At 52.9% G+C, this 21,720-nt stretch overlaps 1 protein-coding gene and 1 long non-coding RNA gene across 2 annotated transcripts; one reads left to right on the top strand and one right to left on the bottom strand.

Annotated features, from left to right (window-relative positions):
* Positions 1 to 1,084: 1,084 nt before the first annotated feature.
* On the bottom strand, positions 1,085 to 12,723 carry LOC108496893. The gene is made up of 3 exons (XR_001874633.1): positions 12,614 to 12,723; positions 10,638 to 10,752; positions 1,085 to 1,157 (listed from the first exon to the last, which is right to left on the bottom strand). It is a non-coding gene; the product is annotated as an uncharacterized LOC108496893 (long non-coding RNA).
* Positions 12,627 to 21,576, top strand: MMP11 (matrix metallopeptidase 11). The gene is made up of 7 exons (XM_017814045.1): positions 12,627 to 12,951; positions 14,122 to 14,265; positions 15,277 to 15,410; positions 18,157 to 18,404; positions 18,671 to 18,884; positions 20,222 to 20,479; positions 21,416 to 21,576. Exons 1-7 carry the CDS (start codon positions 12,704 to 12,706, stop codon positions 21,547 to 21,549), a joined length of 1,380 nt encoding a protein of 459 aa, XP_017669534.1. The 5' UTR covers positions 12,627 to 12,703; the 3' UTR covers positions 21,550 to 21,576.
* The last annotated feature ends 144 nt before the right edge of the window (positions 21,577 to 21,720 follow it).

Here is a 21,720-nt window from a genome sequence, read left to right on the forward strand (position 1 = left end):
TGCGCTCGGCTCCTGGCACGGGGGCAGGAGATGATTAGACAACAAACACTGTGGCGGAGCTCTCCCGAGCTGCAGCCTGCCCCTGCCCTGCCGAGACCACGGCCCAGCAGGGAGCTGCTTCTCGGGGGCCAAATCGCAGGGCTCAGTCTCAGGGCTGGCTGCAGCTGCACCGGGGCTGCAGCAGGAGAGGGGGGAAGAAGAGCCGCAAGACCCCGCAGCTGCTCGGGCACTGCGTGAGCTGCAGTGTGAGCTGAGGCTGCCTTAGTGCTCCCCCAGGGACTCCCTCCTGCACTGGATGCCTGCAGAACTGCAGTGCACCTCTGCAAGGTGAGGTGCTGGACAGTCCTGCCACCATCACCCTTGTTCCCAGTTTGGAGGAGGCAGCAGTGCCTGCCCAAGTAGTTGTGTCCCCATCCAGGGGCTCTGCTCCACTTGCATCCCTTGGTTTCGTAGGGGCAGTACATCAGGCAGAGTACAACCTTGTCAGACTCTGCACTGCTGTGTTCAACCCAGAATTAAGGTCAAGGAAGGGGGGGCAAAAGAAAATAAATGTAAAATAAGTAGTAGCAAATCAAGCAAAACTTTCTAGAAATGGATGGTGGGACTGTTGTACTGGCCTAGTTACGCTGAAATCTGGAAGACTTTGGTGTTTTCAAGGTGCACTATTTGGATCCAGAACAGCCTGTACAATTCCATCATTTTCATTTAAAAGGTTAAAAAAACCCTAAAGAGCTTCGAAGCAAAGGATTTTGCTGACCAACAGACACTTCTACATATTACTTTACCTTTCCACTTGTGAGTCCAGGCCCAAAGGCCAAGTTTCCTGTCACTCCACATCCTCTTCTTGCCCTCCGCCCATGCCCATGCTTTGGGCTGCCAGCAGAGCAGAAGAACCAGGTAATTCAGGAAATACTCCGGATCAGTGGTGTTTATGAGGGCAGTTCACTGCACATGACCCCCAGCTTTGTCTGCAGCTACCACCACCTGTACAAACACCCACTTTGGCTGCCCAGGAGAAAAACAAGGTGCCAGGGCCAAAGAAAAGGGGAATCCCAAAAGCGAGAGGGTGAGAACAGAGACTCTCCTGGTGGGGATGCGTCCCCATTTGTCACCCACTGAGCAGTGATGCTGGAAACATCAATTCATGAGGCCATCTCCTGCAGAGAGAGGAGGAAAGATGTTAGAGAAGAAAAATCAAAGGGATTTCTCTGTTCTGGGGGTTTGGCTCTTGGACCTTCTTCCAGCTGCTCAGGAGGTGTAAAGCTCCATACTGACTTTGCAGGGAACCTAAACCCGGGTCCCCAGCCACACAGAATACAGCTGTGAAAGTCACACCAGGGAGGTGGCAGGAAACAAAGGACTTTGGACAGACAGGCTTAATCTGTTTAAATTCAGTTTCTCTCTCACTTCCCTCCCCTTTCCCCTTTGCTTCTCATCAGACACCTCTTCCCCCACCTCCTCTCAGTCCAAAGTGCCTTACAGCAGTTTCCCACTCAAGTGGCCCATGGACTGAAAGAGTTATTTGACCCCTTTGCTGATCACAACAGAGCGGAATCAGACCCGCTGTTCTCTTCCTCTTGCACAGTCTCTTCCCACCTGACACCTGCTGGACTGCTGGGAGAGGTTATCCCCAGCTGGTGATTCCTGTTGGCACTCACATTACAATGCCGCTTTGCCTTCCCAAATATTCACAAGGTCCTCCTTGCTGGAAAGCCTTAGGACAGTGGGAGAAGAGCTAATGCTTGTAAGTCATAAGGACTTGGAAAACCCATGACAGTTCTGCCACTTTCTAGGACTGGAAGGCCCCGAGGAGATGCTGAGCAAAAAGAGGTACACATGGGGATGCTGTATCAGAAACATCAGTGACCATTGGGACCTCTCAGCCATGAAGGCTTTCACTGAGCTCCTGTAGCCATCATGAGAAGCCCAAATTTGGCTCCAGCCTGGCAGGAGCTGCAGGAAAGCGAGCAGACAGTGCCTGCACTGAGAGATGTCAGACTGTCGGCGCTCTGGGGCTGGGGTGGGAGCCCTGTGCTCATCTGCCAGCAGGCTCTGCACATCCAGCAAGCTGCAAACAGAGGCAGGGATGAGGCCTGCAGGGACAGGACACACAGTGGCTGAGAGAGCTCCCAGCATAGGAACACTAGCAGAAAGGATTTCTGCAGGCTGTGCACAGGGCCCTCTGCAGAAAGTGAGCACACGAGCTCCCAAAACACCCAGTTTTGGTGTTTTCCTGCTGCTGAACATCTACTTGCTCAGCTGGGAAATATTTGCAATCCCAAACACACCATGCACTTTCTTTTGTGTTAAGTGCCTTGGCAGGAGCCAGCAGTTCTCACACACAGTCACATCTCTGCAAGGACTGAGTTTCCCAGAACACCCCCTTTAAAAGTCTCCCTTTATTAAGGAGAGCCAAACTGCCTGTCGCTGCCTTACAGGCTGCTCCCATGCCTCTCCCTGCTTCCCCAGGGCAGCAGCAGGCTCCACGGCCATGGGCTGGAAAGCACTGAGCTCCCAGAGACACCAGCATTAAAAGAAAAGACACTAAAGAAAAGAGAGACAAAGGCAGGAAAGCTTTTCTTGCTGGGACCCAGCTGTCTGGCTCAGAGCAAGGCAAGAAAGTAGGGTCTGCTCTGCATTCCTGGGGCACAGCCAGAATAACAGCAGAAGGGTAAATTCCACAATGTAAAGTGTTTTCTTCTCTTTCCCTATCCCCTCTAAGAAATAAGGCCTTGGGGATACGCTGAACATGATGCTCCAATGCAAGGACATCTCACTAAGAGCCTGTGAGCCACTGCAGCACCTTCCAAACACAGCCTTTCTTTTCACATCTGCTTACCGTACCCAGTATTTACATCCTCAGTATGGTTCCCATAAAACAAAACATGAACAACTGATCACAGACAAATAATGCAGTAATAGAGTCCGGGATGTCAGGAAGCCTTACCCACTCCCTGCACACCAGCCCAGGCAGCTGGAGATCAAAGTTTTCTTATTTGCAATACATTTCTTGAAACAATTTGCAGCTAAACTCAGTCTACTGAGGGGATGCTGACACAGTCCAGGGCTTCTTCCATAGAAACAGGAACCAAGAAACCAGATCTGTGCATTACTGCCTCCCCCTCCAGGTGGCTGAGCAGACGGAGGAGACTTTGGCATCTCCGAAATGGGGAGCTGCTCCCTTCTTTCCCCTCCCTCAGCATCTCACACAGGGAAAGTCCTCTTGCAAAGGGTGAGTGAAGGGCTTCAGCAGAGCCCTGCACAGGCAAAGCAGGGGTGGAGAGAGATTTAAACACAGAGATGAGCTATTCCCCATGGGGACTAGAGTGGTCTCGACGGGCACTGAGGGTCTAAGAGGATTGTTTTCAGTCCTTGGTACCCTCAGGCAGGAGAGGTGAAAGACACCTTTAAAAAGACCCGTTTGAAGCCGTCCCAACGCAGACAGGACCCGGGTGCACGGAGGCCAGGGGGCCGGTGCCGGGGAGGCGTGGGAGGGGGGTCCCGCCCGTCCCGTGTGCTCCGCCTCACCGCCCCCCCGGGGGCGGAGCGGGGCGGGACGGGCGGGACCCCCCCTCCCTCCCGCGATGCCGCCGGGCCGTGTCCCCCCGGCCCGAACAGCCGCGGCTCGGGGAGAACAAAAGGCAGGAGCGGGAGGAGGCGCGAGGAGGAGGGCAGGCGGCCGCGGTGGGGGGATAAAAGGCTCAGCGAGGACCCCCCCCCTCCTCCTCTGCCCCATGTCCGAGCCCGCTCCGCCGCCCGGCATGGCCCGTGCCCCGCTGCCCGCCGCCGCCGCCTTGCTGGCCGCCGCTCTGCTGCACTGCGCGCCCGCCGCGCCCGCCCGCCGACACAAGCCGGTGAGTCGGGATCACCCGGTGCCTCTCTCCGTGCCCCCCGCCGCTCTCCGGTGCGGTCCCGAGGGCAGCATCTCCCAGGCAGACCCTCCGCTGAACGGGATGAGCCGTCTTCCCCCCCCGCCGTTTCCATCCATCCCGGAGCCGCCCTCGGGTTGCCGGCACGGGCAGCGCTGCCGGGAGGCACCGGCCGCGGGACGGCTGCCCCTGCCCCGGCGGTGGCTCCGCTCGGCGGGCTCCTCTTGACATGTTAGGGGAGGTTCCACAGGCGTGCTCCCGAGAGAAAAACAGGGATCGGGATGAGGAGGGTTTAGGAGAGGACACGGGATCCCCTCTGCTTTATAGGCAGCAGAGCACTCGCTGCTGCTCAAACACCTCCCGCAAGCTGTGCTGGAAGTTCTGAGAAGTGTTACGGAGAGAGGAGACTAAAGGGATGAATCAAAGGCGCAGGCAGGAGAGGAGCAGCAGGGGTCTTTCCTTCTGCACATGCCTGCCCGATCCCAGCACCTGGGACGGAGCTGCGAGCAGCAGGGACTGCGGCTGCCAGAGAAGAGCAGCGGTGTGCGAGGGATTTAGGGGACGGGAGAAGACAGAGAGCTCCTTGTGCTGGGAATGTGTGCGTGCGTAATTGGGTTATTATAGACATGCACTTCGCTGGTGTGCCATGAAATAATAACAGAGCAAATGCCCAGTAGCAGCCCAAGGGGATTAGTTCAGGTTCTGTCGATGGTTTTATTATCAGCTCTGTCATCTGAGTACTTTCTAACTTGGCTGCTAAATATGCTGTGGGCTGGAACTTGGCACAGAGCAGCCTTGGCCCCCAAAGTGCTTGTGGTATTCCAAATGAAATGTCACTGTGTTTGGCTCCGCTCTGCCTCTGAGGAAGGTGAGACCAAGCACTCGGTGGTGGCACTCTGCACTCCAGTAATGACACCACCGTGGATTTCAGCCCCATGGGAGTGCAGCAAGGGAGGGCAGAGCTCCACCTGCGCTAAGCTGGAGACCGCTGGTTCCTGTGGGACGTGGGCTGGGCTGGCAGGTGCCTCATGCTCTGATGTGTGCAAGCTGTGAAGCTGCTGCTCCTGGGGGGACCTGCACAGCCTCTGGTCCTGGTCTTGTTGCCAGCAAAGACCTGTGTGGCATCTCCAGGGAAGGGAGAGCCAGCCTGGTTTTCACACCATCTGACTTTGGGCCCGGTCCAGCTGTGGTGTCACTGTCCTTTTACCAGTGCTCGCAGCTGCTGACTGACTGCAGAGGTTGCTGGGGCTCACCTGCCTTGGCCAGTACCCCTTGAAGTGGGGAATACACCAAATCGCTGAAGAGCACAGAGTTAATGCAGATCCAGGTTTGCTCAGGCTTCTGGTCCACCTAAGCCACCACCATGCTCCAGAAGAAGGTTCCCCCCAGGTGGCAATCTGGTTTCTTCCTCATCCTAGGCTAATGCTCTGCATTGTGAATGCTGATGCTTTCCTCTTGGCTGGAGTAACTCCAGGTGATGCTCCTACAGGTATGTTTTGTTCAGGAATACCTTGTGCTTGTGTGTTTGACCAGCCACGTGGGGCTCAGGGTTTTGGATCAATGTATTTCAGTCTTTGCAGAGATGGTGGCTGCATTGGTTTGGGATTGGAAACGGACAGATGATTTCCCATCCTTTCAAACAGCAGTTCTTTCATCCCAAATAGCTGCCCTTTTGGGTTCCTTGTCTGATGTCAAGGCTTCTGAAGGTTATTCTACTGCCTATGAGGTAAAGCCACTTTTACTTGGGGGTTGCTCTCACATATGATGTAAGTTGGCAGTGCACCCCATTCCTCTCCTCCTGGGAAACACATGTCAGTGCAGGATAGCTGATGTGGGATTGCTGGGCTGACAGGGACCCGTGCATGTGCATCTGGCCTCAGCTTTTCTCTACCCTCTCTTGCTAGAGAGCTCGCATCATGTTCCCTTCTCTGGCTACTTGGAGTCTCTGCACAAAGGGATGTTTCCCTGATGTCTGACAGCAGCTAATTTCCTGTCTGGCCACCTTTTGCTGTTGGGTGATGAATGAGAAAGGAGCCAAGAGGCTGAGCTGGTAAAAGAGATTCACACTCCAACAAGACAGACAAAGGTGACTTCCTCGGGCTGTGCTGGTAAAGGGGGTGGGCAAGGACAGCCCTCGGTGCAGCAGTGTGCTGCACCATGGCTGTTTGTGCTCCAATAACAAGTCACAACACCAGTAATCTGAAAGGAGGAAATCAAGGGCCAAGATTCATTTTAAAGCCAGGCTACAGGGCAAGTTGCAGGAGGACTTGTGTTCTTCGAGGCAAACCCTGTAGATCTCCTTCACTTTTATATTAAAGCCTAAAGAAAGAAAGAGAAAACTGAGAGCAGAATAAAGGCTGTGTCTGGTGTCCACTGTAAAACTTGAGAACAAAAGATCTGCAGTCCTCGGGGCTGTGCACGCGCAGACACTGAATTCCTGCATTGCTTTCAGCTCCCCTGGGAAATCAAAGTCTGTCCATTTGCTGGGAAGCTCTCTCTCCGTGGAGAAGTGGTGGGCACCCTCCCAGCTGCCAACGTAATCCGTGTCCTGCAGCTCTCACCCCGAACGCAGCAGGTTCCCCGCTGGAAGCACAGCGGTGCCTTCCCCACAGCCCAGGAGCCGGGGAGGCTGCTTGCCTTGCTCGGGGTTCAGGCAGCTCCCGCAGAAAGGGTTGTATTTGCACTCTTTGGTTTGGCTATTTGAATGCTACAGTCAGTGTTGGGGTAATTTTAGGCATGTTTATCTTCTGCTCTGGGAGAGACTCAAGACACATGTAAGCAGTTATTCTCCAGCGGGTTTGTTGTGTTTGTGCTTCCACATGCAACACACACGCACACCCTGCGGTGTGGCAAGACCTGGGAGGTGCAGCTGGCGAAGTGGATCCGGGAGGGAGAAAAGGGCAGGGAGGAGAGAAGAACCCTGGGGAGGATCCCCCTCTCCAGCTTATGTTGCACTTTCCTTGCTTCCCCCACACTTGTCCTGCCCTGGCACCACACCTTGTGGGGCTCTGCAGAAAGGATGTACTGTATAGGACTTGTCTGAAAAGAATCTTCTGTGGAAAATTGGCCTGCAGAGATGCTGGTCATCCTCTTTCCTACTAAGTAGCTCTTTCCTACTAATTCTAAATACGCAGACAGGTAAATGAAAACTCCCTGGATATTCTTACACTGGGGATGGCTCAGCCTGTGATGTGAATGGAAGCATTGCTGAGTTTGCACATAGCTGCCTAGCAAAGTGAAAAGCAGAGCACTTCAGGGGTTCACTGAGGGCCACAGACATGTTTTTAGAGGTTCACTGAGATCCTGGTGCAGATGAGTCCCAAAAAGGACAGACAGGTGAGCAGATCTCTTAGTAGTCTTTGGGCAGGAGAGAGACATCTCACAAAAGTGACTCTGAAAGCTACCAGAGGAGGAAAACCCCCCTGACATCTCCAGGAGATTGGACAGGGGAAAAGTGCTTGTCTGGTGGGTGTGGAGATCCCAGACTGCACATTTGAGCATCCTGCACTCCCTGAGGCTAAAACATCCCCCCATAGCTCTGGAGAGGTCTGCACTGTGATGGGTGGTCAAATCCAGAGGGAGATATCCCGGCTGTTGTTTATGGCTCACCTTAGCTTGGATGTAACTGCACAATGAACAAAACACCTCAACCCCCTTCCTCCCCTGCCGGGAGTGTGCTGCATCCTAGAGCTGTTTCTTCAGTTCAAGGGGATTTCTAGGTCATCAGATTAAGGGCTCTTGAAACCTTTTGCTATCCCGGCATCCTGGGGTTTGTTTGCTCTGTAAGTACTCCTGTTTCTGGCAAACTGTTGCTTGGGTGACACCAGAAGTTTGGTTTTGGTGTTGTTGATGGAATAGACTCACAAATTGTCACATAATTAAAATGTCTGATAATAAAAATAGTCGTGCAGTGTTTATTCATTTGCTTTCTCTTGTTACTCGAAGGCCTGGTTCTTCTCATTCTGTCTGTGGGCATAAACATTTGCAGTCCATAATGTTTCATGTTCAACGTTGCTTAGGAAAAATAAACATTTTCCTTTTTTTGTTGCCAACAACAACTACCACCAAGTAATCCGGAAACAAACTGTCAGGCCCCAGGAGGTAGTGCTGGATGGTGCCACAGAGTATGGGAAGTGAGTGGAGAGGAATATCCAACTGCATGGCCAGGCACTGCAGCAGCTCCCATTTGGCCTCAGCCTTTGTGTTCTCCCTGGCTCTGCCTGCAGCCCAGCACAAAGGAGCCAGTCCTGTAGCAGAAGTATTTTGTGTAAGGAAAGAATTCATAGTTAGAGGGGTTGGGAGACTCTGCCTTGTTCTGGAGGAGGTAGGATCAATAAATCTGGTGGCTTTGCCTAGGCATTATTTCCACTAACAGTGCCTTGACCAGGAACACACTTAGCTCAGGGTCAGACCAGACCACAGTAATGTGCTTCTGCTGTGAAAGTTAAGCTGCAGCACCTTCCTGGGCCAGTTTGCTTCTGGGACACAACCTGACTGCAGTTTTACCACTAACCATCAGCTGTAGCTGCAGTTTCAAATCCAACCCCTGCAAATCCATGCTGGGATGAGAGGCAGGCTCAATAAAAAGCCAGCCATGGTACCCTGTGCATCAGGACAATAGTGCTGATCTCAGGCAAGAACATTGCTCTTAAGGGGGTGCAAGCCCCTTGGGGGGCACAGACACCCCACAGTGGGCAGAAATGGGGTGAGAGAACTGTTTTACATGAGAGCTGCAGGCAAAAGCATCTCTGCTGTCCTTCCCAGTGCATTGAAATAAGGGCAGGAGTGCTCCAATGTGCAGGCTTGTAGGTGGAAGGAGGATAATGCTACTAGCCAGAGAGGCAGCAAACACCAAGGCCTTGACAAAGACTCTGAGTAATGGAAGGAGAAAGCAGGGAGAAATGGAAAACCAGCAACAGAAGGGACAGGGAGGTGGGAAGACAGTCCATGAGCTCATTCCCCAACAGAAAAGGAAACAGCCCCAGTGACAGGGGAGATATCCAAAACTGATGGGATTCATGTTGTAACTTGTCCAATCACTCCTGTCTGACAGGGAGAGGGGTCTCCTTTCATATCCATGCTGCAGAAGCAGACAGGAGCCCAGGTAATTAGGTACACAACAGAGGACACAAGTTTAAGTTCAGGGCAGGCAGAGGAGGATGGACCCAGGCAGAGGAGAGCAGTGGGTTTGTCAGTGCCAGGCACCGGCCTCTCATTCAAACGGGGTGTTGCTGATACTTGACTGTAGCTGTGCTGCTCTGGCTGCTGCTCCTCCTGGGAGCTCTGGAGGGCGAGTGCTGCCCAACACAATGAGGTTAAAGATGCTCCTGGCTCCTTGGGATGGCTGGGACGCTTCCTGGGAAGCTTGGCTGGTGTTCATCTGGCCCCGGCAGACCCAGAAGTGATGGCTGTTGTATCACAGCACTGATAAAGCTGTAAGGAACTGAGTGGGCAGCCTGTACCTCCGCTGTGGTTTCTGGTCTCCCATGGGATCTGTCCGTTCCCTCCCATTCCCTCTCAGCCTCTCAGTCACAAGGCTGCAGGAAGAGGCACGTTCTTTGTGAGGAGCTGTGACCAGTCTGCACCACAGCACTCTGTGTACAGCTTTGCTCCTCCACTGTCCCCACCATTGGTCTCAGGCCTAGCAGCCCCTCTGTGCTCATGCTGTGCTGGCATTTTGCTGCTCAGTCTCCATTGCAAAGCCCTGGCCTCTTCCTTGACTACAAACCAGCTGTTCCCGGGCACAGTGGCCACCCCAACTGCTGGTTATACTGGGAAGGGCAGAGCAAGTGGCTGCACATGCTCAGCCAGAGGCTCAGATATGTTTTGCACTCAGCTGGGCTGAACCCTGCCCTGGGCTGCAGGGGTTTTCCTTTGCTTTTGTGTTCAGCAATCCCTTTCCCTCTGCTGGTGGGATGCCCCGACAGGTACCCAGCAGCCAGTGCCCTCCTCACCCTCTCCTTACAGGTCTGTACTGGTTTCAGCAGCAGCACAGCCTTAAGTGAAGCCCTAAGGATGCAGCCAGGGCATTGTACCACAGCTGTGAGAACTAAGCAAGGTCTCCCCAGGAGAGGGTGGGCTCAGTGCTGGGTGGGAAGGATACAACCTTAAGTGAGCGGACACGTTATCTAAGCCCCAGGAAGTGCCTGCAGCAAGGTGTGTCCAGCCAAGGAGACCAAGATCTCCAGCCTGAGTGTCTCCTGAGCATTGTTTGGCAAGTGGTTTCTGCCTGTCACATTTCCCCTTGCTGGCTGTGCCTGCAGTGGCATTTTCCAGCCCTTTCCTGCCATGGTCCTAATGTCGGTGCAGTGACGACAGGGAGAGAGTTACTGTTTGTCCAGGGGCACAGCTCAGGGCAGCAGGGAAGGTCTTCCCCCCTGCCTCCACCCAGAGCCATTCACAGGACCAGCCCTCCCAGGGCTGGGTCTCTGCACAGAGCAGGCAGGAGGGAGCAGGAAGGGTCCTGGCTAAGGCAAGGTGGGGTTTGAAAGGCTGGGATTCATGCCAGTGGCCTTGAGCTAATCAAAGAGGGGAGAGAAAAACTACCTCTGGCCTGCCTCTGAGGTAGAGGGATTTCTTGGGACAAGAAGGAAACAGGTAGTTTCTCCTCTCTGCTCTTGCTCAGAGGAGAGTGATGATCTCCAGTTTGTGCCAGTATCCCCAGCCTGTAAGGCAACTGGCCTTCCCAGGAGGGGGATGTGCTTAGTGTTGTCCAGACAAAAAAACAGGAGTAAGCCCATCCGGGTCAGCCTCATCCCGCTCACCTACCTGGGCAACTCCTGAGGGTTTTCCAGTGCTCCCAGTTCCACAGTGAGGGCTCTCCCAGGGGTCCATCTCCTCTCTCCCCATGTGCCTGGGAGCAGCTGTCCTGTTCATTCTGGCCCTGGGAAACCGGATGCATTCATCACCCCATGTCCTCGGGTGGCAGGACCTGTCTGTGGTGGCAGCTCTCCAGGATGGGCTTTGGTGACACAGCTGCCATTATGTGCTTCAGTGTCATTGGGTCTGGGAGCAAGATGTTGGCCAGAACATGAACATTATCAACTCCTCCTGCCAGCTGTCCTTTGCAGGCATTAGCTGCCAGCCCAGGCAGGGTGCCAGGCAGCTCTTAGAGAGCTCCTCTTAGAGAGACAGGTACCTCTGACCTGGCAGGGCTCCAGTGTTCAGGAGGAGCAGCCTGGTGCAGACTCCCCTGGGAGAGGCAAGTCCATACTCCCTCCTCCCACTAAAGCACTGCATGGATTCTCAGTGCCATGGCTGGAACTTGGGCTTTACTGTTCAGGATGTAAAATGGCTTTTTCTCTCTTTGCATGGGTTGATGGTGCAGTTCCTGTGGTGTGTGAAAGTGCACTGGGACACCAGGATTGTATGGATTGTTTTAAGGCAAAGGCTGGTAGGTGCCAAACCTCCAAGGGTGTCTGTGTGTCTGTCTGGGGAGGACAGGTCAGCAGGCTAGAGTGGTGACAGACACATGAAAAGCCTAAACTGACATGTGGACACCTAAACTGCACCTTGTGTGACCTCCCTGGCTCCTTTGTCCATCTGTGCCTTGCTCAGAGGCACTGGGCCGCTGCAGAGTTGGGAGCTCGGTAGCGGAACTAATGCCAAGGTCTTCACACTTCATTCCAGCCCGCATGAATGGGCTCATTGTAGGGAACAGAGTGGTGGCAGCACGCGGATTACACGGCATCATGGCAGCTCTGGCATCGTGCCATCCTGACCTTTGTGTCCCCGGCAGGGCAGCCAGGAGAGCGGGCCTGGAAGAAGGCAGCTCTTTGCAGGGGAAGGAAGGGCACTCCTAAAGCCCAGGCCCTCCCTCTGAAGCCCTGTGGGACAGAGCCTGCCTGTCCAAGTAGAGATGCACCACTGCTGCATCTCAGCTCCTCCTGCTGCTCAAACACCTTTAAATTTGTCTGCACAAAACCAGGCAAAAAAATAAAAATCTGTGTTTGGCCCCCCGCCCTGGGCAGCACAGTGGCAGGGACCAAACACCTCTCACCCCACATGCCTCCCAGCAGGTTGGAGATTACACCTGGGTGATGTTTCATGGGGGCAACATAGTCCTGCTGTCAGGTGGGAAACCAATGGAAGTCAGATAATTAGCATTAGTTAATGTCATCAAGCGCTTTTCCAACTAAGTGTGGGATAGCCCAGGAGATCTTATCCCCATCAGAGTCACAGGTGCAGTGAGGCAAGGGGATATGGTCCTGTCCCTCTCTCAGGTGGTGATAGGGGCTGCAGGGACAGCCATTTCTGCTCTCTGCCCCATGGGCTGGACTGTCAACCCCCAAATCCATGTGTCCTGCTCTGCAGCTTGTCATGTCCCCTGGCCATGCTGAGCCCACAGTGCCAGGACAGCAAGGGGACACCATGGAAGTGACAACAGGGAGCACAACTGTGTGCTGGGCACTAAAGGCTTCCTCCCATTAATATCACCTCTCCCCGGGGCCAGGAGGGAATAAAGGATGTGGGGCAAAGGGGGAGAATTTACTCCCTAGTGGTTTGTTTTATACTTGAAGGGTCTGGTTCTCATCCACGGCTTGCAAAGTATTTCCTGCCGGCCAGCTGCCAAGGAAATGTGGACCAAAAATAGCCCAGTGCTTAGGGGTGCCATGGCATGACACAGTGCCTCCCAGGTGTGACCTGGCCTGGGAGCAGCAGAGCCCAGGGAACAGAGGATGTTTGTGGGGAGCAGTTTGTGCCATAGCAGCAGCAGAACAGCCCTAGGTAGAGGTGGAACTCACCACGTCATGACTGCTGATGTCCACTGACTCCACATCAAGAAGTGTCTTCTCAGTCACCGAAGTCATGGCTTTGCTTTTGCCTTTTAGGACATGTCTCGAAAGCATCACACCTGGAAGGAGCAGGCTCCTTGGCTATCCTCCTTGGTGAACGCTGTGGGGACTGGTGTGCCTGCCAAGGGCTTCCCTGTGGGTACAGAGGAGCAGGTGGCACGCTGGAACCCCCCCCGGTGCGGCGTGCCCGACCTCCCGGTGCTGACGGACGGACAGAGCGGGCGCAACCGGCAGAAGCGGTTCGTCCTCTCCGGCGGACGCTGGGACAAGACTGATCTCACCTACAAGTAAGAGAGGCTCGAAATGGGAGTCAGGCTGGTTTGCTTCTCCCTCCCCAAACCTCTCAGTCCGATGTTCCCTGGAGCACTGCACACCGGGATGTGAGCTGTGGGGAGCCACATGCTGAACCACCAGCAGGGCTGTCCCCGGCACCTCCACATCCCCTCCCATGCTCCATAAACACCACTGCCCACCCACCCTGCCCAAGCACATTCTGCACCAGCCCTTGGTCAGCCCCACACCAACACCCCCGTGCACATACATTCACTTCCCTGCACCAAACCCCTGACACGTGCCGAGCTGAGCCTCCACCACCAGCCCTCTCCTGCTGCGCCTTTGCCCCCCCAGCCACCCCATGGTGGGCTCACCTCACAGTTTATTTTAAAAAGATCTTTTTATTCAGCTGTTACTGATGTTCCCATAAACACGGCTTCAGTGCAAAGTTTTGCCCAAATCACCCCACACATTCTCATTTGTGAATCTACTCAACAGGCTGGCGGGAGGGTTGTGCTGCCTCCCCAGCTGCCCCCAAGGGTATGAGTGGAGAAGTGAGCACACTCGTATGGACCTTGACAGCATGTAAATCATCTTTTGTTTAATTCAATGCAGGAGACAGTTCCTCACAGCGTTAAGAGGCTGTAGATAACAGAAAGACTTCTTCCTTTTCTTTTCTTTTTGGTCAACTGTGTTAAAGAAGGAAGCAGAGGAGAGGCTAACATAGAGCAACACTGTTAACGGAAGGGAAAGAAACCTCCCTTTCAGTCTGCTCATGTTTTAGGAGGGCAGAAGAGGTGATAAATGCTCTGACTGAGCCCAGGTTTCCAGGGGCAAAACATGCAGAGGTAGAGAAGAAGGAATCACAACACACTACTCCCTGGAATCTCTGTGGCAGTGGCCTCATAGGAGACAGACCTGGGGAATGCTGTGGAACAACAGAGAAAACAAAGCTTTCCAGGGAACTCACCTCTGGCCCAGCAGCCAGAGGGTTTCAACACTGATGGGATTTATCTGCTGCACATGTTGCATAGTAGAGGGTGCTGGAGCAGTGTTTGTATGGATTGGAGATGTTCTGGTGCTGAGAGTGGCAGCCCTAGTGATGTGGATCCTAGAGCTGGTGTCTTCATGACAGCAGTGTCCACAGGACAGCAGCTGCTCATCCAGTCTCTGTTGCCCTCTAGAATTGTCAGGTTCCCGTGGCAACTTGTAAAAGCTAAAGTGAGAAGGACCATAGAAGAAGCTTTGAAAGTCTGGAGCGATGTGACCCCGCTGACCTTCACTGAGGTGCAGGAGGGACGGGCTGACATCGTCATCGATTTCACGAGGTGAGCACGGTGGGCAGCAGCACCCTCCTCCCAGACAGAGGAGCAATGCCCTAACCAGAGCAGAGAGCTGCCAGCACACAACTTAGGCACTTAAATGACTACTCATATTTCTGCTTTCAGACACTGGAATCTTTTGGGGTTTGTTGTTTTGGGTTTTTTATCAGTTGTGGGCTGCGTGGTGTATGTGCAGTTGCTCCACACTGGCTGTGCACAGCACTGTTACTGATCATTCATTAATTTTCCTGGTACATTTACATTTCTCTGCCCACAGGCTGTTTTCTTAAGCATTTGTTTTGACTTTCCATCTTCAGGTCCTCCATCCTGTCCCTTGACTGAACAACGTAACTGTCTGCACAAAGACAAATATAGTTTCTTGGTTAAGTGAATCTTGGCTCCTGGCCTGAAATTCCCTTTTGGCAAAATACGCACTGGGGCAAAGACTTCCCCGTGCTGCATGTTTGCACAGAACAAATGAAGGCAGTGGAGACTGTCCAGGCAGTGATGAGATTTGCATGCTGTGTATTTGCCTGTGCCTCCCTCAGCATTCTCAAGTGGCCGCATCTCTCATGGGTTTCCTTCGTTAGTCGTCCGTGGCTCGGTTTGAGTGAAGACCTGAGAGTTTGGCTGGGTTTGCTGCCAGCTGCCCCTCCACATCCCTCCACCACTCAGCAATGCTGACTTAATCTTGGCTTGAGCAGTCAGCTCCTTAATTCTTTAGCCTCTATGGTCAGCTTTGGGCTGGAATCTGAACAGGGGGAGGGGAGAAACATTCCTGAGAAAACATACAAACTCCCCAGGGCTTGGTGTGACCGAGCTCTGCTTCCTCAGTGCCCTGATGCAGAACTGGTTGTGGCAATCAGAAGGACTCCGAGCAGTTGATCTGGCCCGGTAGGATGAACTTGGGATGGGAGAGCTGCTGTTCCCTCACAGCAGGTCCCACCTTTGGCCTTACGACACTGTTACTGGAGGTACATGGCCCTTTGTCTGAGGTGCAATGTGTCTTCCCTCCAGGTACTGGCATGGAGACAACTTGCCTTTTGATGGGCCCGGAGGGATCCTGGCGCACGCGTTCTTCCCCAAGACACACCGGGAGGGAGATGTCCATTTTGACTATGACGAGACCTGGACGATTGGGAACAACCTGGGTACGGTTCTGTTTCAAGGGGAGCTGTGGATGCTCCAGGATGCTTAATCAATACACTTGGAAATTATTCCCTTCTGATGTGAACAGGGACCCTGTAAAACTGAGGGGCAACAACTATTTTTGTGGTGTGCACTGTCATCTCCCACCACTTACAAACCTCCTGTTACTATTCAGGTATTTTCATCTTTCAGCCACAGCAGAGCCTGTGTCCAGCACCAGGACCCTGGCTTTCCAATGGACTCCTCCTGTCTCGGGGGAGCAAGAGAGATGGCTCCTCTGCCCAGTCATGTGCCCTGCCACTTGGGAATCACACTCAGCATTGGCAGGAGTCATTAAAAATAAAACAGGGAAAGGATGAAGGAAAACTGAGGCTCAAGCACTTGGTGACACAGTTGTCATCCAAGGGACAGCTTCAGCCCTGGTCCCTGCATGCATTGTTCACCATCTGCTCTCAAACAAGTCCATAAAGGGAAACCACCCGGGCTCCAGCTCTGTCCCCGTGGCCTGGGAATGCTCTGACCATAAACAACACCACATCCAGTCAAGACTCTTTTTTTAATTTTTGCTAATAATAGATCTAAGCTGGTAGCTCTTTGCTCGGGCACTCAGGGTCTGGTGTCACAGTATCTCATGAGATACTGCAGTACCGCCTGGGACCATCTGGATCAGTGCCCAAAGCATCAGTTTCTGGAAGACCCACCAAAATTAACCCAGGTCAGCTCCTCCTCCTCCTTCCCAGTTTATCTACAGGGACAAAGAGACAATCACAAAGCCCAAATTAACCCCCTGCCTCTCCAGGGTTTCCCAAATATTTTGCTCATGCCAGTGGACTCCCCCAAAGCCCACGTCACTGTCAGCTCTATGCCAGCTGGACTGCATGGGGCACAGGACTGTTGTGTTTCTCACTCTGCTCACGCCAACCCAAAATAAGAACCACAGAGCACTGGAATTCTTTACAGGAGCAATTCTGCTCCTGGGGAGGGCTGGGCTCTGTCACTTTTCACCCTCTGTTGGGGTTGTCTGTGTTGTTGAAGAATTTCCTACATTCTCCCATAAAACAGTGTTGGAGGCAAAACAGGAACTGAAAATGGACACCAGTTCCCAACAGAATCCAGTCCTATTCCATGGCATTCCCCCTCCCCCCCATCATCCATAAATAGATGTTGTAAAAGCTCTTTGGAGCTAATTGCCATTTAATATGCTGAAAAGAGCTTTACGATATAACCATGGATAAATCCTTGACTCAGCTTTCAGTGAGACAGGGAAATCCTCAGCTTCATTTTACAGACAGGAGAGCAGAAATGTGAGGAGGACTAAGGTGTGCTCTGGGGTCACCCTAGAGCTGTGCAGGAAGCGGGACCCCACATGGAGACCATCCATGAGAGACACAGAGATGGTCCCCAGCGCAGCTCCTTCAGCTGTACTGCTGTGCATCTCCTCTGGAGAATCTGACAGCACAGCTGATCTGCCAGCACTGGAAAGCATCAAGTGAGGAGCCTGCCAAGCTAAACAAAAGTGTCTGAAAGTTTGTAATAAGTCACTGACACAGAGATCCCACTTTCTCAGCTGATCTAGATGTGTTGATTTAATCAGGTCAGTGCTGTGCAAATTCATCGCTTACACGTAACACTGACCAGCAGAGGAAGAAGACAGGGGTTCACCTTCCCCTCCGCCCTTCCCAGGCGTTCCTCCCAGCTGTATCCCCCTGTCCCATCCGGTCCTGGTGCTGAGAAGTGACCTGCTCCCCTGGAGCCAGCAGGGAAATCCTGCTTGGAACAGTGAGGCTGGCTGACTCACATCCCTGCTGTTCTCATCCTTTGGGCTGCAGCTTGGAGGATTTCTGGCTGAAGGCAAGTGAATGAATATGCTGGGACTTGTCAACAAACAGCCTCCACTCATAGGGAAATTTATCAGCTTCAAAAATGATCCACTGAAAACTAAGCAAAACATGCCAAGTGATATATCTTTGCATACTGAAATCCACTTTCCCCCCTCTCCTTTTCTAAATGCTTCAAGGTCATGTATTCCTAAAACATGATCTCCCATAAATCTACTTGAGTTTGGCGAGGAAGTCTCAGGTCTTGACATTGGATCATTTTTTATGGATTTATTTCTAAATGTCACCTTCTTGACATAGTCCCCACACAAGCAATAAATGAGCTCCCTCTGCTGTCTGTGTGACAACAGCCATTAGCAAGTGTTAATCCTAGAGTTCCCTCACTGACACTGGTATCTTCCACAGTGGATGTGATCTCAATGGGACAGGATAAACTGCAGCTGTGGCCAGCAACTGCTGCAAGGCTGGGTGGACAAACACCAAACTTACCATCCCACCACCCACGTCTATGAGCCAGACTTCCCTCCCTGTGCAAATTTCTCCTTTGCAAAAGTGCATGGAAAACCCACTTCTCCCTGATAGCCCATAAGGTGGCAGGAGGCTCTGACAACAAAATTACAAATTACCAACATGCCCAGGCTGATACCCAAGTGTATGAATTCACTCAGGGTGCTCCTGAACCAGTGAATCCCTTAATTATGCCCTTTGACTCCTTAGAAAACCTACACACGGGAAAAATCTGGGAAAAACAGCCTGTGAGAATGGTAGTAGAGACAGATTTCTCTTTCCTCTTGTTGGACTCCTAAAACACACCTTAGTGCGCTGTCATTGGCTGGTAACTAGTAGGAGCAACCCAGGAGTCAAAAGCACGCAAACAGATAAAAGCATTTCCCATCTTCTCCCTTTGCAGGCACTGACCTCCTGCAAGTGGCTGCTCACGAGTTTGGCCACGTCCTGGGCCTGCAGCACACGGCTGTCTCCAAGTCCCTGATGTCTCCTTTCTACATCTTCCGCTACCCCCTAAGCCTGAGCGAGGATGACAAGCAAGGTATCCAGTACCTCTATGGGAAACCCTCACTGGATCCTGACCCAACCCCAACTCAGCCAGCAGAGCTGCCTCAGCCAGACCTTGAAACAAATGAGATCACCAACGTGGAGGTGAGCGAACAGTTTGTCTGCATTCTCCCCGGGCAGCACGGCTGGGACTGCCCTCACCAAGAGGCCTGTTTGGTGTCTGAGCCCAGGCCCAGACCCCACAGCTGGCCGGGGATAGCAGGGAGGGGATCTCTGGGCAGCACATGCCCAACCAAAACTGGCTGAAAGCAGGGCAGTTGCCTGGACACAGGGACCTCCCCTCTGCTGAACCCAGGCTGGGTGAGGGGAGTCCCAGGAGTCCCAGCCCCTGACAAGCCGTGCTTTGGCAGGACGTGCAGCCCAACGCCTGCGACACGGCTTTCGACGCCGCGTCCACCATCCGAGGGGAGCTGTTCTTCTTCAAGTCCCGCTACGTGTGGCGGCTCCGAGCTGGAAAGCTGCAGGATGGCTACCCAGCTCTGGCCTCCCGTCACTGGCAGGGGATCCCCAGCTCTGTTGATGCCACCTTCGAGGACCCTCTGGGCAATATCTGGTTTTTCCAAGGTAAGAGCTGGACTGGGATCAGACGGCTCAGAAATTCATCTCAATCACTTAGGGGTAGTCAGGACCCAGCAAGTTCCTGGGAGAATAAATCTTCTGGACATCCCCAGCAATCCAGCGATCCTTGTTATTTGTTTCCTTCTCTATTTAAATTTTTAGCAGATATTGAGGAGGGAAGGGAGAACAAGGGGTCACTTTTATTTTAGACAGAGCCACAATTCCCCATTCTTCTTCCCTGGAACACAAACATTTGTTACGAGCCTCTGACCTGGCAATGCTGCTGGCAGAGGAGAAAGAAGGAAACACTTGCTCCATCTCCCCACCTGTTGTGGGAAGCACTGTGCCAGAAGAGAGCCCCAGCAGCTTTCTTGGCTGTGAAACTCCTGTGCTTGTGTCCCCAGAGCCCTGCTCAGGGGACAGACAGCATCTTCTCTGCTCCTCAGAGACCTGGATGTGGAGCTTCTGTAGTACCCCATGACTAAATGAGCCTACAGGGAGACCATGTGCAGAACCAGGCAACCTTCAGCCACCACAGGGATTAAAAATGAAACCTCCTCCTGGCCATCTCTGGAGTTCAAGGCCAGCAACAAAACCTATTTCAGCTCCACTGTTTTCTTTAATGCTCTTTAATAGCAGGGATGTAGAATGACATGGGAACTCAGCTGCCCTGGGTGTGCACACCCCGTCTACACTCCATAAAACCAAGTACCAGAATCACACCACAGGGCTCTGCAGGCAGAGCTCCTGCATAAACACATTACTTAGCACCTGACCTGCACACAAGGATTTACAGTGCTGAAATTGGCAGGCTCCTACCGTGAGTTAAAATGAGATAAGGGGAAAGTATTACATGCCACAGGCTAATTACAGAGATTCCCATTTTAATCTAATCTGGAACTGTGCTCCTAGTCTCTATTTCAGCTTGGCAACTTCGTCCTAGTTTCTGCAGCTCACTCCTTTCCAGCCACATGCCCCCTTTGTGCCTGTGCATGCCCCCATGTTTTCCAAGCGCTGAGGTTGCAGCGTAGACGCTGGTCCTTCCAGCCAAGTCTTTTATAACTTCCACAAATAGAGAAAATACAGCTGCTAAAATGGACCTCCTTCTCCTCCACTGACACCCTCCAGGCTGGACTGAGGTGGGAAGTCAACTCCTTGCATTGACAGCATTTTGGGGACACGACAGTGAAAGTGTCCATGACACTGGTAGGGTGTTTGCCTCAGGCACAGCTTCGCCTGGGAGCTCTGCCAAGGCACCAGCTCCAGTTGCACAGTTCACTGCCAAATTATCAGACACCACAGAGTTTCTGACACTTTGCCTCCCTTTTCTGTCTCCTCGCCAGATTCTCAATACTGGATTTACGATGGTGAGAGAAGGGTATCTGGTCCCACCCCAATTGTGGAGCTGGGCCTCCCTGCATCCCCTGTGCAGGCAGCTCTGGTGTGGGGGGCTGAGAAGAACAAGATCTACATCTTCAGTGGAGGCAACTACTGGCGCTTCAACCCTCACACGCGCCAGGTGGACAACATCTACCCCCGGGCCATGGCCGACTGGCGCGGTGTCCCGCAGGAGATCGACGCGGCTTTTCAGGATGAGCTTGGTCAGTGCAGCAGGGACATGGCCTGCTCTGGGGTGGGCACTCTGGCTGACACCACTGCCCAGCTGGAAGAACCAGGCAGATTTGGACTTGTGGTAGCAGTGGACACTTCCCAGCCATAGCACCATAGCACGTCATATAGGGTAGAGAGGGGCAGCTCCTTCTTCCAGTGGGTAGGGAACTGAGGCTTCTCTTATGAAAGTGACAAGTTTCATCATCATTAATTGCAACAATCAACATATAAGTGTCTGCTAGAAGTCAAGCATCTGACCAAGAAATGGTCAGAGTCCTACCCACCTCCTACCGCTCCTGCCAAAGGAAGTGATGAGGGGACAGCAGAAGCTCTGCCCACACTTCAGCCTGGGCAGCTGAACAACACACAGGCTGCTTTTAGTATTACCCAAACCTCCCCAAAGTGCCCCATGATGAAGACAGTATGGCAGTGCCACGGTAACACTGGGGACAGCCAGGGTGCTTGGGATGAAGGTGTGGTGAGTGCATCTTTCCTCCCAAAGGATGCAGTGAAACAACTCCCCACTGCTTCCAGAACCCAAATTCCAGGATAGCTTCCCCACAGTAACAAATGCCCTGCAACAGGTCTTCACAAGCTCCCTGTCTCCGTTCAGGTCCTGGGCATCCTCTGCCCTCTCAGGGCTGGGTCACTACATGGGTACAGCACATTTAAACACACCAGGAAAATAAAATAAAACAAACAAAAAAATCCATCCTGTTTACTCTTTCATCAAAACTAACACAGTGTGAAAGAAAATTGAAATACACAAGCCTGGTTTCAAGTGAAATCTCGACAGCAGCATCTCCTGCCTCTTCCAGGTCTCTTTTCAGTACTGCACATGCTGCAGAGTGACAGCTGGATGAAACCGAGAAAGAGCTCTGAGCCTTGTGTACCTTGTCTCTTCTAACTTCCTCTCTCATCCACAGGTTTTGCCTATTTCCTGAGAGGTCAAGATTACTGGAAGTTTGATCCAGTCCAGGTGAAAGTGCTGGAGGGCTACCCACGCCAAATCAGCCAGGACTTCTTCAGCTGTACACCTTCCTCCAACTCCTTCAGATGAGGGGGATGCCTGTGTCCTCCACGCTGCCCTTTTATCACCCTTACCTCCAGCAGCCACACAGAAGGTTCTCTCTGCCATTCCTGGCTTCCTTCCAGGCTCAGCATCTGACACAACATGTGCCTGTCACAAGTGACAAAGTTTGCTCCTCTCCAGTTCCAGCAGCCCCAGCTT

Source organism: Lepidothrix coronata, unplaced genomic scaffold (assembly GCF_001604755.1).
Source record: "Lepidothrix coronata isolate B3197 unplaced genomic scaffold, Lepidothrix_coronata-1.0 Scaffold44, whole genome shotgun sequence".
Taxonomy (NCBI): domain Eukaryota; kingdom Metazoa; phylum Chordata; class Aves; order Passeriformes; family Pipridae; genus Lepidothrix; species Lepidothrix coronata.

Bases quoted from the DNA above. Each gene is read 5' to 3' on its own strand.
- MMP11 (XM_017814045.1), top strand. From the start codon at position 12,704: ATGTCTCGAAAGCATCACACCTGGAAGGAGCAGGCTCCTTGGCTATCC. The intron at 15,411-18,156 runs GTACGGTTCTGT...CTCCCTTTGCAG, and splicing joins GACGATTGGGAACAACCTGG to GCACTGACCTCCTGCAAGTG. The intron at 20,480-21,415 runs GTCAGTGCAGCA...TCTCATCCACAG, and splicing joins GGCTTTTCAGGATGAGCTTG to GTTTTGCCTATTTCCTGAGA.